Source organism: Oryx dammah, unplaced genomic scaffold (assembly GCF_014754425.2).
Source record: "Oryx dammah isolate SB20612 unplaced genomic scaffold, SCBI_Odam_1.1 HiC_scaffold_13, whole genome shotgun sequence".
NCBI classification, from domain to species: domain Eukaryota; kingdom Metazoa; phylum Chordata; class Mammalia; order Artiodactyla; family Bovidae; genus Oryx; species Oryx dammah.
This window is the reverse complement of record NW_024070197.1, coordinates 5619594-5633624: the sequence shown is the minus strand read 5'-3', so window position 1 is coordinate 5633624 and position 14031 is coordinate 5619594. Positions and strand designations below refer to the sequence as shown.

At 42.9% G+C, this 14031-nt stretch overlaps 1 protein-coding gene across 1 annotated transcript in view; it reads right to left on the bottom strand.

Moving 5' to 3' along the window:
• Positions 1-2247: 2247 nt before the first annotated feature.
• The window catches only part of LOC120871946 (zinc finger protein 420-like), a 719570-nt gene continuing 707786 nt past the window's right edge, over positions 2248-14031 (bottom strand). The window contains exon 4 of the mRNA XM_040251992.1: positions 2248-3380. Coding sequence (XP_040107926.1) covers positions 3373-3380 — 8 coding nt within the window. The 3' untranslated portion in view covers positions 2248-3372. The remainder of the gene's footprint in view (positions 3381-14031) is intronic.

Genomic DNA, 14031 nt, shown 5'->3' with positions numbered 1-14031 from the left:
AATGGTCATCTGAGTTAAATTCACCCATTCCAGTCCATTTTAGTTCGCTGATTCCTAGAATGTCGACGTTCATTCTTGCCATCTCTTGTTTGACCACTTCCAATTTGCCTTGATTCAAGGACATAACATTCCAGGTTCCTATGCAATATTGCTCTTTACAGCATCAGACCTTGCTTCTATCACCAGTCACATCCACAGCTGGGTATTGTTTTTGCTTTGGCTCCATCCCTTCATTCTTTCTGGAGTTATTTCTCCAGTGGTCTCCAGTAGCATATTGGGCACCTACTGACCTGGGGAGTTCTTCTTTCATTATCCTATCATTTTGCCTTTTCGTACTGTTCATGGGGCTCTCAAGGCAAGAATACTGAAGTGGTTTGCCATTCTCTTCTCCAGTGGACCACATTCTGTCAGACCTCTCCACCATGACCTGCCCGTCTTGGGTTGCCCTGCGGGCATGGCTTGGTTTCATTTCATTTGCCCCACTCATTACATTTCCTTTCTCTGGATTATGAATTCCCTGATGATGTGACTAATGAGACTTTTATTGAAGCACTGGTCACATATATTACATTTACATCCTTTCTCTCATTTACAGGTTACCTTATGGTCCCCTTAAGATTTACTGCACTCTAAATGTATGGCTTCTTTTCAGTTTGATTTTTTTTCCCATGATTTGTAAGGTTTGAATGCCTTCTAAAACACTTGCCACAATCACTACATGGGTAAGATCTCAGAATTCATTACATGACGATTAGCTAGTTCTGAACTCAGAATCCAAAGCTCTGCCACACCCACCGCTATTTGTGCAGTTTTCCTACAGTTTGACTTTTCTGAAGGTCAAAAGGATGATATACTTTACTGCATTTATTACATCTGTAAGGTTTCACTCCAGTATGGATTCACTGATTATCTGCAAAATGATTCCTGTGACTGAAGGCTTTGATGTATAAATTACATTTATGTGGTTTTGCCTAATGTGCAATGAAAGCTTTGCCAAATTATATTTGTATGATTTCTCTCTAGTATGAGTTCTCTGATGAATTAGAAGGCCAGAAATCTGACTAAAGACTTTGTCACACATGTTACATCTATAAGGTTTCTCTCTAGTATTAACTCTCTGATGACTTCCAAGGTTTGAATTTTGAGTAAAGCACCAGCCACAAATATCACATTTATATGGTTTCTCTCCAGTATGATTCTCTGATGTACTGTAAGGTGTGCATTTTGACTAAAGGCTTTGCCACATACATCGCATTTAGATGCTTCTCCAGCGTGAACTCCCAGATGAATTACAAGGTGTGCATTTTGAGTAAAGCACCAGCCACACACATCACATTTATATGGTTTCTCTCCAGTATGAATTCTCCAATGAACCATAAGATAAAACGTGTAACAGAAGGCTTTGCCACATAAATTATATTTATATTATTTCTTTCCTGTAGGAACTGCTTGATGCTTGGTTAGAGCAGAACGTGTGTAGAAATCTTGGTCACACTCATTACATTTGTAAGTTTTCTCTCTAGTATGAATTCTCTGAAGAATTCCAAGGCTGGCACTTTGAGTAAAGCACTGGCCACAAACATCACATTTATACATTTTCTCTCCAGTATGAATTCTCCAATGAACTAGAAGGCTTGCAGTCTGACCATAGGCCTTGCCACATATGTCACATTTATATGGCTTCTTTCCAGTATGAATTCTCTGATGAACTCAAGTTTGGCATTTGGACTAAAGGCCTTGCAACATACATCACATTTATAGGGTTTCTTTCCAGCATGAACTCTCTGATGAATTCCAAGGTGTGAATATTGATTAAAGCATTAAAGATGGAAAGAAAAATACTTCACAAATTCATTTAGTCTCTGCCTCCTTCTGATGCATAAGGAATAGTACAATATGAAAATATCTATTACTTTTAAAGAACTAATAAACAAAGACCATAGGGGTAGAAAATAGGAAATTGAATATTGCAAAGGGTTGAAATCAGCTTTATAAATACTTAAGCTCTGGAAAAACTCCTGTGTATCATGTAGTGGGCAGATCACTGAAGAAAGGACAAGTTTAAATTCCTAATGCCAATCATGAAGGTTTTCCTGTCTGAGTCAACAGGGCTTTGACCTCAGTCACGAAAAATGGGCTACCAAGAGGCATAGAGAGAAAATGCAGTGACACACCCCCAGGGCAGATCCCAAACTTCAGAGGCAAGTTATCCTTACCCACAGGGAGCACATTTCTGAGGGTCTCCAACATCACATCCCTGTACAAGGCCCTCTGAACAGGGTTCAGGCATTCCCATTCCTCAGGAGTGAATTTGATGGCCGCATCCTTGAAGATCAACTGTCCCTGAAACGAAAATATATTTCACCAATAGGCCCCGAGCAGTTTTTATTTTCACACAAAAGGAGAAGAGGAAAAAGAGGTAAGGATCATTTCAGTAGAAATATTATTCTGATAAATAAATGGAAAGCTATTTGGAGCAAATTCTTGGTCTTTAATTTCCTACATTAAATATTGTTTCTGAAATAAATAATAAATCAAAATTAGTAAAGTTGGGACTTCCCTGGTGGTCCAGTGGTTAAGACCCTGCATTTCCACTGCAGGGGTTTTAGGTTCAATTCCTCCTCAGGAACCAATATCCTGCAAGATGCAACTTGCAACCAAGAAGAAAAGACAAAAAATATTAGTAAACTTGATTTCATGGTTTAAATAGAATGGAAAGAATTACAAAAAGAAGGGAAAAAAAGGAAACTGAAAAAGAAGAAAAAAGATAAAACAGACAATGATATGAAACACCATCTAGTCCTGAGATCTCTTTCTGAACTTTCCATTCCATTCCCAAACACTAAGAAATTGAAGGAGGTCCTCATATAGTTTTAAATGTACTATAAAAAGTCAGAACTGATTTCCCGTTTAGTTGCTTTTCCAGATTTTTCACATACTGGGCATGTTAATCACTGACTTCCAGATACAGTTTCTTTACCCTGGTTGACAGAATGCAGACAGTTCATCCAGATGGACCCTCTGAAATCCCTGCTGCCCAACAGCACTGAGACCACAGCCCCAACCTGTGGGTGTGAAGTCATGCCTAGGATGGTGCCCAGGGGAGCCTCCTCACAAGGTGCAGGTCATTGGGTCATGGGGAGATGGGATCTAAGAGGAGATGACAAGCACTAAGAGAAGGTTCCAGGTGAATGTGAATAGAAAGCTGTCAGGTAGGATACTTCAGCGTCAGAATGATTAGTTAGCACAGAGAAGGGCATTTCTATAAGTGAGAATAAATTCACAATATGACTTTACCTGAGAAAAACCCATCCCTGACTTTTCTTTCTTCTTCCTCATCTTTTGAGCTTTTCCCTCAGGTATCATGACTCTTTAGAGGTCTGTCATGCAAGTTGAAAAAATGTTGTTTAATGCTTACAATTAACACATTTCCTTCCCATGCCCCACCACACACACAGGGAAGACCTCACCGTGTGGAACAGACAGTCCTCTACTGCCCACTGTCACAGGAGGGACTCAGGACAGTAAACACCCACACTGAGAAAAACAAGGAGTTTTTACACCCTTTCTTCAACCATACTTCCTTCCAGATGAGGTCTCACAGAAACAGCAGCGCTGGGGACCTCAGCTGAGCCAATAACTCCCTTGAGGTCATAGACCAGGCTCTAGTCCATCCTCATGCAGAGTGGAGCACCTCAGCCTTCAGGAGTGAAGGACTCAAAAGTCCTGATGCTCATGGCTAGATGCACTGGGGCCCCTTAAATATCACTGGGAATCAGCCCCACCCAGACTTTCTGAAGGAAAATCTCTAATCAGGGCACAAAGGTATTTGCAAAATGCCTCACTGCCATAATTTACAGCCTGGATGAGCACCACTCAAGAAATCAAGCCCTGCATACTGCCCACTTTTCCAGTTTTATTGAGGTTGAATTGTCTAATGAAAAGGGTATGGGTACATATAACACGCACAATGTGATGATATGACATATGCACACTGTGAAATATTTATCACAATCCAGTAATCAAAATGGGCTTCTGTGGTGGCTAAGTAGCAATTTGCCTGCCAGTGCAGGAGTTTTGTGTTCAATCCCCCCCTCAAAAAGATCTCCTAGAGAAGGAAATGGCAACCGTACCAGTATTCTTGCCTGGGAAAACCCATGGGCAGAGGAGCCTGGCGGGACATAGTCCATTGGGTTGCAAAAGAGTTGCACATGACTTAGCAACTCAAAACACACATCAACTCCCAATTCCCATGTCTCTGTGTGTGTGTGTGTGTGTGGTGAGAACACAAGATTTCCTCTCTTGGCAAATTTCAAGCCGTAGTAACAAAGTAGGATTAACTATAGTCAGCAAGCTGCACAGAGCTCCCCAGAACATACTCATTTTACGTCTGAAAGTCTCTACCTTTGGACCAAGATCTCCCATATATCTTCACCATGTCCCATTTCTAGATAACCACCATCCTACTCTCTGGTACTACAGTCACTTCTTCATACTGCACATGTAAGCTAGCACATACGTGTTTTCCTCTGTCTGAATTCACTTAGAATAATGTCCTCTACATTCATTCCACTTGTCTTAAGTGAGAAAAATCTACATTTTCTTTTTGGCTGAATAATATGTCCATATATATAATATATATATATAAAATATATATATATTAATATATATATTATATATATATACACATACATGTATATGTGTGTGTGTTTGTACATAACTTACCTGGAACCTTAGGGTCTTTAATAAATGGAAATAATTAACAGACCAGAGGACAAATTCAGACAAGGCTTCACTGGGGCTGCTGCCGCAGTAAGAGCAAGAAAAAGTAGGTTTCCACTGCTGTTTTCCAACAGGTGGGAGTGAGAGGTAGGCTGGTCCCCTAAATGGGGTGAGGGTAGGGGGAGATTGGTGGGTTGGGCAGGACGGAAGCTAAGGTGATCTGCCCCTCCCCTCCACTCCCTTTGGGGCTGTTGTGGGCAGAGATCATGGGCATAGCCCTGCTTTTGCTTCTGGAACCTCAGAAATAACAGCTGGTCTGTGGCCTTTTAATTTCTTATCGTTCAGAATTGCCCTGACTGCGCATGTGCATAATTACAGTTTCTTTGGCCCCTTCCAGTGTCCTTGTGTTCTGTTGCCCAAGGAGACATTTGTCCAGGAGCAAGCCCTGCAGTAAAGGGCCTCAGGTCCCAGTCTGTCTCATGTGCTGTGTGCTCAGACACTTCAGTCGTGTCCTACTTTTTGTGACACTATGGACCTTAGCCCACCAGGGTCCTCTGTCCATGGGATTCTCCAGGCAAGAATACTAGAGTGGATTGGCATGCCCCCCCTTCAGGGCATCTTCCCAACCCAGGGGTCAAACCTTCGTCTCATGTATCCTGTAGGGGCAGGTGGTTCTTAACCAATAGTACTACCTGGGAAGCCTGTCACACACACGTTTTTATAATTGACTTATTTGTCAACAGACATTTAGTTTATTTCTACAACAAATGATTGTTGTGAATAAAGAAATATTGGTTATATGAATGCAGGTAACTCATTCAAATCACTGATTTTTCACAGGACATTCCTGGTGGTCACAGGAATTCTAGGTTAAGAATCTGCCTTGCAACAAAGAGAACTCATGTTCAATCCTTCATAAAAGCAGGGCACACCCCTGCTTTTGCTTCTGGAGCCTCAGATATAGCAGCCTCAGAAATAACATGGGGACGTAAGATCCCACATGAGATGGAGGAACTAAGCCCAGGCACTGCAAAGACAGAGGCTGCATACTCTAGAGACCCCATGACATGATGAAACGTCCTGTGTGATGCAATGAACATCCCATGATCCACAACTAAGACCCACTGGAGTCAAATAAATAAACAAATATTCTTTAAAAATATACTGATTCTGCTTCCTTTGGATATAATAATCAGAAGTGAGACTGTGAGGTCCTATGCATGTTCTATTTGTAGTATTTGAGGAAACTCTGTACTGTTTTCCATGTACTATTTACATTCCCACCAACCATTCACAAGAGTTCCTGTTTATCTGTATTGTGCAGGTATGTGGTACATGCACATGATTTGGAAAGACATGGAGAGAATCTCACTGCACTGGCAGCAAGAAATAGCAGCTGCATCATCTCCAGAATAAGCCTTTGTACTCCAGATTGCTATGGAGCTGATGGTCCTCGGAGACTATGAATAATTCTTCCCTGTGCCTGTGAGCTAAGTCACTTCAGTCATGTCTGACTCTTTGCGACCCTATGGACTGTAGTCCACCAGACTCTTCTGCCCATGGAGTAGGTGGCCATGCCCTCCCCCCAAGTCAGACATCAAACCTGCGTCTCTTATGTCTCTGCATTGGCAGGTGATTCTTTATCACTAGCACCACCTGGTGAGCCCGATCCTTCCTTACATCCTGAGATTTTTACGGCCCCTCCCTCACAAAATCCCTCTGCCATCAAAGTTTAGCATCATTTTCCATCTAGGTTGAAAGACCCTTATGAAATTTCATCTGGTTCAACACACAGTCCACACATGCAGTAACCATCCATCGTGCTATGCAATCCCCAGAAAGATTCCAAGGTTTAACAACTCATGCATTTACTATGGAATAATACACATGAAGGCGCCCAAGCAGCACACTGGTTTCAAGACAGCTTCTTATCAGTCACAGTGACCTCAGCCAGCCCCAAAAACTGTCATCTCCAAACTCTAATAATAAAAAGTACATGTGTACGCTGATGTACATGCTCCAGTGAGACTTCAACACCTAACAAGGATACACTCCAAGGTCTCTTTTGTTGTCCCTCCAAATGCACTGGAAACCTTCATCATTACAACTCAAAATAACAGAAAATACTAAACGTTAGCAACAAAATCATCTCCGGGATTTTCAGTTCAGTTGAGTTCAGTCACTCAGTCGTGTCCGACTCTTTGCAACCCCATGAATAGCAGCACACAAGGCCTCCCTGTCAATCACCACTTCCAGAGTTTACCCAAACCGATGTCCATCAAGTCAGTGATGCCATCCAGCCGTCTCATCCTATGTCATCCCCTTCTCTTCCTGCCCCCAATCCTTCCCAGCATTAGGGTCTTTTCTAATGAGTCAACTCTTCGCATGAGATGGCCAAAGTGTTGGAGATTTAGCTTCAACATCAGTCCTTCCAATGAACACTCAGGTCTGATCTCCTTTACGATGGACTTGTTGGATCTCCTTGCAGTCCAAGGGACTCTCAAGAGTCTTCTCCAACAACACAGTTCAAAAGCATCAACTCTTCGGCACTCAGCTTTTTTCACAGTCCAACTCTCAATCCATACATGACCACTGGAAAATCCATAGCCTTGACGAGACAGACCTTTGTTGGAAGGTAATGTCTCTGACTTTAAATATGCTATCTAGGTTGATTATAACTTTCCTTCCAAGGAATAAGCGTCTTTTAATTTCATGGCTGCAGTCACCATCTGCAGTGACTTTGGAGCCCCCCAAAATAAAGTCTGACATTGTTTCCACTGTTTCCCCATCCATTTCCCATGAAGTGATGGGACCAAATGCCATGATCTTCGTTTTCTGAATGTTGAGCTTGAAGCCAACTTTTTCACTCTCCTCTTTCACTTTCATCAAGAGGCTCTTTAGTTCCTCTTCACTTTCTGCCATAAGGGTGGTGTCATCTGCATATCTGAGGTTATTGATATTTCTCCGTGCAATCTTGATTCCAGCTTGTGCTTCTTCCAGCCCAGCATTTCTCATGATGTACTCTGCATAGAAGTTAAATAAGCAGGGTGACAATATGCAGCCTTGACGTACTCCTTTTCTTTTTGGAACCAGTCTGTTCTTCCATGTCCAGTTCTAACTGTTACTTCCTGACCTGCATAAAGGTATCTCAAGAGACAGGTCAGATGATCTGGTATTGGGATCGAATCCAGGTCTTCCGCATTGCAGGCAGATTCTTTACCAACTGAGCTATGAGGGAAACCCCTCTGGGATTTTACCAACAGTTATTTTACAGGTTGCATAATGATTCTTGCCCTTCCAAAAGACATCACAAAATCCACTCCATGGAGTCAATGCTGTGGGGAACCTTCTGGATTCCACCTCCAGGGCCAATGCACCCATCCCTCCCTGTGGGCTCAGCTCAGGCCTTGATTCTAACACACTGCAGGGTAACAGTCCTCTTCACAACTCCAATTTCTTCCTTCCTTCTCAAGTGTGATCATGACTTTCCCAATCAACCAAAGCACACAAACTTCAGTCACAGCATCTGTGTCCCAGGGAAACTGAGCTAAGACACTGTGGTGTGCCCCCCTTCCAGGCAACCCACAATTAGCCATGAGCCCACATCCAGGTCCTCCAGTCAAAACTGAGACCACCCTTGTCAACAGTTCCACACAACGTGATCCCACAACTGTTGCAGGGAAGAGCCAATGCTGATTCCAAGTTGGAACTGTTTCTTTGCCTTGCTTCTCACTGCTGTGGTTATTATAATCATCCATAATGGCTGGCCTCAGAGGACCCTACCTCTTGGCCTGACTGTTAAACTAAAGTGCCTTTGTTGAGCTCACAGGGAGATACTCTGACCTCCCAAAGTGTGAATGGCTGCAGGAAAGAAGAGATGAACACAGAAGGCTGGCTGTCCCTGAGACGTACTGCAAGACTGATGGCCCTTTACTGATGGCCCTTTTTACCTTACTTCCTCACTGCCTCTCCCTCTCGATCCTCCCTTCTGACTTTATTTCCTCACTGCTTCTTTAGTTTCATAAAAGAATCTGGCATCCAGACACCAACAAGATGGCTATTTTGAGATATTAGTTAGCCATCTTCTTGGTCGGCTGGTTTTCAAAATGAAGTCCCATTGTTTGCCTCAAGAAGTCGTCTTCCCAAAGCACTGGCCTCTCTCACAGATGGCAGAGCGAGCTTGCACTGGGTCACAGCACTATGCTTGCAACACACGGATATACCATTCATAAGGCTCATCCAGGCCAAAATTTGCCTCCTCTCACAACTCTCCTAGACGCCCCAATAGCTTCCTCTCCACTTTCCCACATGTTTTCACCAATTTTCTGTGCTCTGTTGAGCAACAGGGCTAAACAGCAGAGCAACACACTGAAATATACAAGGCACAAATGCAAGGGCACTGGGCACTCAGTATGCTGCTGCTGCTGCTGCTAAGTCGCTTCAGTCGTGTCCGACTCTGTGCGACCCCATAGACAGCAGCCCACCAGGCTCACCAGTCCTGGGATTCTCCAGGCAAGAACACTGGAGTGGGTTGCCATTTCCTTCTCCAATGCATGAAAGTGAAAAGTGAAAGTGAAGTCACTCGGTGGTGCCCGACTTCACGACCCCATGGACTGCAGCCTACCAGGCTTCTCCATCCATGGGATTTTCCAGGCAAGAGTACTGGAGTGGGTTGCCATTGCCTTCTCTGATGGAGACCAAGAAACTGTCCCTCCTGGGAAAACATGGCAGGAACTGGGATATCACAAAGTTTTAAAGGTCTTTGAGATTTGGCTTGATTGAGCTCAGTGAAGAAGTCATAGGAAAGGCCCCAATCTCACTGCCATCTGTGGTCCCTGCGTGAGCTAAATGGAAGATACCTCAGCTCTTTAAGGAAGCGGGGCCTCCTTCACAGCCCCTTAGATTCCAAAGCTTCTGGCCATTCTAACCACAGTAAAATCAGTATCCCCCACTCTGAGTAGATAAACTCCTGAAAGCAATGTGTTTCCCCACTACAGCCCTCATTATGAAGTCTTCCACTAACAGGATTACCAATCCTCACAGGCTTCGATTCTTAAGATCTTATTATCCAATCACCCCAAATGTTGCACACCAAGACCTGAGCCTATTAATAACCCTGTCTCTACATCCCACACAGCTGTGCACAGCACTCGTGCCACTGGCTTCACAATTCTAGGACAGACTCCCTTCTTCAATTAATTTTAATTAATGAAGACAACCCACTCCTACTCAACTCTATCAAAGGTCTGTTAGCTAGAAGGATTTTCAAAAAAAATTTTTTTTTTTAATCTCCGACAATATTCCACCAACAGTTCAGTTCAGTTGCTCAGTCGTGTCCGACTCTTTGCAACCCCATGCAGCACATCAGGCCTCCCTGTCCATCACCAACTCCCGGAGTTCACTCAGACTCACGTTCATTGAGTCCGTGATGCCATCCAGCCATCTCATCTTCTGTCGTCCCCTTCTCCTCCTGCCCCAATCCCTCCCAGCATCAGAGTCTTTTCCAATGAGTCAACTTTTCGCATGAGGTGGCCAAAGTACTGGAGCTTCAGCTTTAGCATCATTCCTTCCAAAGAACACATCAGGACTGATCTCCTTTAGAATGGACTGGTGGATCTCCTTGCAATCCAAGGAACTCTCAAGAGTCTTCTGCAACACCACAGTTCAAAAGCATCAATTCTTCAGCGCTCAGCTTTCTTCACAGTCCAACTCTCACATCCATACACGACCACAGGAAAAACCATAGCCTTGACTACATGGACCTTAGTTGGCAAACTAATGTCTCTGCTTTTTAATATACCTTCTAGGTTTGGTCATAACTTTCATTCCAAGGGGTAAGCATCTTTTAATTTCATGGGTGCAATCACCATCTGCAGTGATTTTGGAGCCCAAAAAGATAAAGTCTGACACTGTTTCCCCATCTATTTCCCATGAAGTGATGGGACCAGATGCCTTGATCTTCGTTTTCTGAATGTTGAGCTTTAAGCCAACTTTTTCACTCTCCTCTTTCACTTTCACCAAGAGCCTTTTCAGTTCCTCTTCACTTTCTGCCATTAGAGAGGTGTCATCTGCATATCTGAGGTTATTGATATTTCTCCTGGCAATCTTGATTCTAGCTTGTGTTCCTTCCAGTCCAGCATTTCTCATGATGTACTCTGCATAGAAGTTAAATAAGCAGGGTGACAATATACAGCCTTGACATACTCCTTTTCCTATTTGGAACCAGTCTGTTCTTCCATGTCCAGTTCTAACTGTTACTTCCTGACCTGCATATAGGCTTCTCAAGAGGCAGATTAGGTGGTCTGGTATTCGCATCTCTTTCAGAATTTTCCACAGTTTATTGTGATCCACACAGTCAAAGTCTTTGGCATAGTCAATAAAGCAGAAATAGATGTTTTTCTGGAACTCTTTTGCTTTTTCTATGATCCAGCAGATGTTGGCTATTTGATCTCTGGTTCCTCTGCCTTTTCTAAAACCAGCTAGAATATCTGGAAGTTCACGGTGCACGTATTGCTGAAGGCCGGCTTGGAGAATTTTGAGCATTACTTTACTAGCGTGTGAGATGAATGCAATTGTGCTGTTGTTTGAGCATTCTTTGGCATTGCCTTTCTTTGGGATTGTAGTGAAAACTGACCTTTTCCAGTCCTGAGGCCACTGCTGAGTTTTCCAAATTTGCTGGCATATTGAGTGCAGCACTTTCACAGCATCATCTTTCAGGATTTGAAATAGCTCAACTGTCCATCACATCCACTAGCTTTGTTCGTAGTGATGCTTTCTAAGGCCCACTTGACTTCACATTCCAGGATGTCTGGCTCTAGGTGAGTGATCACACCATCGTGATTATCCAGGTCCTGAAGATCTTTTTTGTACAGTTCTTCTGTGTATACTTGCCACCTCTTCTTAATATTTTCTTCTTCTGTTAGGTCCATACCATTTCTGTCCTTTATCGAAACCATCTTTGCATGAAATTTTCCCTTGGTATCTCTAATTTTCTTGAAGAGATCTCTAGTCTTTCCCATTCTGTTGTTTTCCCCTATTTCTTTGCACTGATCACTGAGGAAGGCTTTCTTGTCTCTTCTTGCTATTCTTTGGAAATCTGCATTCAGATGCTTGTATCTTTCCTTTTCTTCTTTCCTTTTCGCTTCTTTTCTTTTCACAGCTATTCAGATGCTTGTATCTTTCCTTTTCTTCTTTCCTTTTCGCTTCTTTTCTTTTCACAGCTATTCTCCCCAGACAGCCATTTTGCTTTTTTGCATTTCTTTTCCATGGGGATGGTCTTGATCCCTGTCTCCTGTACAATGTCACAAATCTCTGTCTGTAGTTCATCAGGCACTCTATCTGTCCGATCTAGGCACTTAAATCTATTTCTCACTTCCACTGTATAATCATAAGGCATTAGATTTAGGTCATACGTGAATGGTCTAGTGGTTTTCCCTACTTTCTTCAATTTAAGTCTGAATTTGGCAATAGGAGTTCATGATCTGAGCCACAGTCAGCTCCTGGTCTTCTTTTTGCTGACTGTATAGAGCTACTCCATCTTTGGCTGCAAACAATATCATCAATCTGATTTAAGTGTTGACCATTAGGTGATGCCCATATGTAGAGTCTTCTCTTGTGTTGTTGGAAGAGGGTGTTTGCTATGACCAGTGCATTATCTTGGCAAAAGTCTATTAGCCTTTGCCCTGCTTCATTCCGCATTCCAAGGCCAAATTTGCCTGTTACTCCAGGTGTTTCTTGACTTCCTACTTTTGCATTCCAGTCCCCTATGATGAAATGGGCATATTTGGGGGGTGTTAATTCTAAAAGGTCTTGTAGGTCTTCATAGAACCGTATCACTTCAGCTTCTTCAGTGTTACTGGTTGGGGTATAGGCTTGGATCACCGTGACACTGAATAGTTTGCCTTGGAAATGAACAGAGATCATTCAGTCTTTTTTGAGATTGCATCCAAGTACTGCATTTCAGACTCTTTTGTTGACCATGATGGCTACTCCATTTCTTCTAAGGGATTCCACAGCCTGGTCTAACTCAATGAAACTAAGCCATGCCCTGTGGAGCCACCCAAGATGGGCGGGTCATGGTGGAGAGGCCTGACAGAATGTGGTCCACTGGAAAAGGGAATGGCAAACCACTTCAGTATTCTTGCCTTGAGAACCCCAAGAACCGTATGAAAAGGCAAAATGATAGGATACTGAAAGAGGAACTCCCCAGGTCGTTAGGTGCCCAATATGGTACTGGAGATCAGTGGAGAAATAAGTCCAGAAAGAATGAAGGGATGGACCAAAGAAAAAACAACACTCAGTTGTGGATGGGACTGGTGATAGAAGCAAGATCCGATGCTGTAAATAGCAATATTGCATAGGAACCTGGAATGTTATGTCCATGAATCAAGGCAAATTGGAAGTGGTCAAATAGAGATGGCAAGAGCGAACATCGACATTCTAGGAATCAGTGAACTAAAATGGACTGGAATGGGTGAATTTAACTCAGATGACCATTATATCTACTACTGCGGGCAGGAATTCCACCAACAACATTCCCACAAATAACCAGGCCTCATTACGTGAAGCTAACTGCTCCTTTTCCATCTGCCCCACATAACCACCTTAGGTTTAGTGTATCACTGACAGTCAACCTTGATGCACAAAAGCTAAAATTATCCCTCAGCTGTCTTCAGATTCTCTGATTTCTTAAGATATTTCCCCACTACTATACGCCACTTTCCACGGCACCTATCAGCAATCCATAATTCAGCATTATCCACACTGAGTCTCATTGACTGGAAAACTACCAACCAAAACTCTCACTTCTTTAATTCAAATAAAAAACTAGTATCAGATCAAAGATGCTTCCCAGGAGGCTCAATGGTAACAATCCTCCTGCTAATGGAGATGCAAGAGATGAGGGTTTTATCCCTGAGTCAGAAGATCCCTAGGATTAGGAAACGGCAACCCACTCCAGTATTCTTGTCTGGGAAATCCCAAGGACACAGCAGCCTGCCGGGTTACACTTCATGGGGTCTCAGTCAGAAATGTCTGAGCAGAGAGACCACTTTATATTTTTCTTTGATTCTAGAGCTCATACCAGTAACCAGCATCACTGAAAATTATCTCCTAAAATGAACAGTCTCTGTAGTCAATTTATTACCCTGGTCATATAAACCAGAAAAGGACAGTAATACACCTCCCTAACACTCAAGAAAGAACTCCAGCTCCACCACCAGTTGCAAAGATCAAATTCTAAGCTAGTTCCTGAACAAGAGTTTTGGTATATTAACAAAATTATCAAGTACCATGTCTCAGTTATAATGA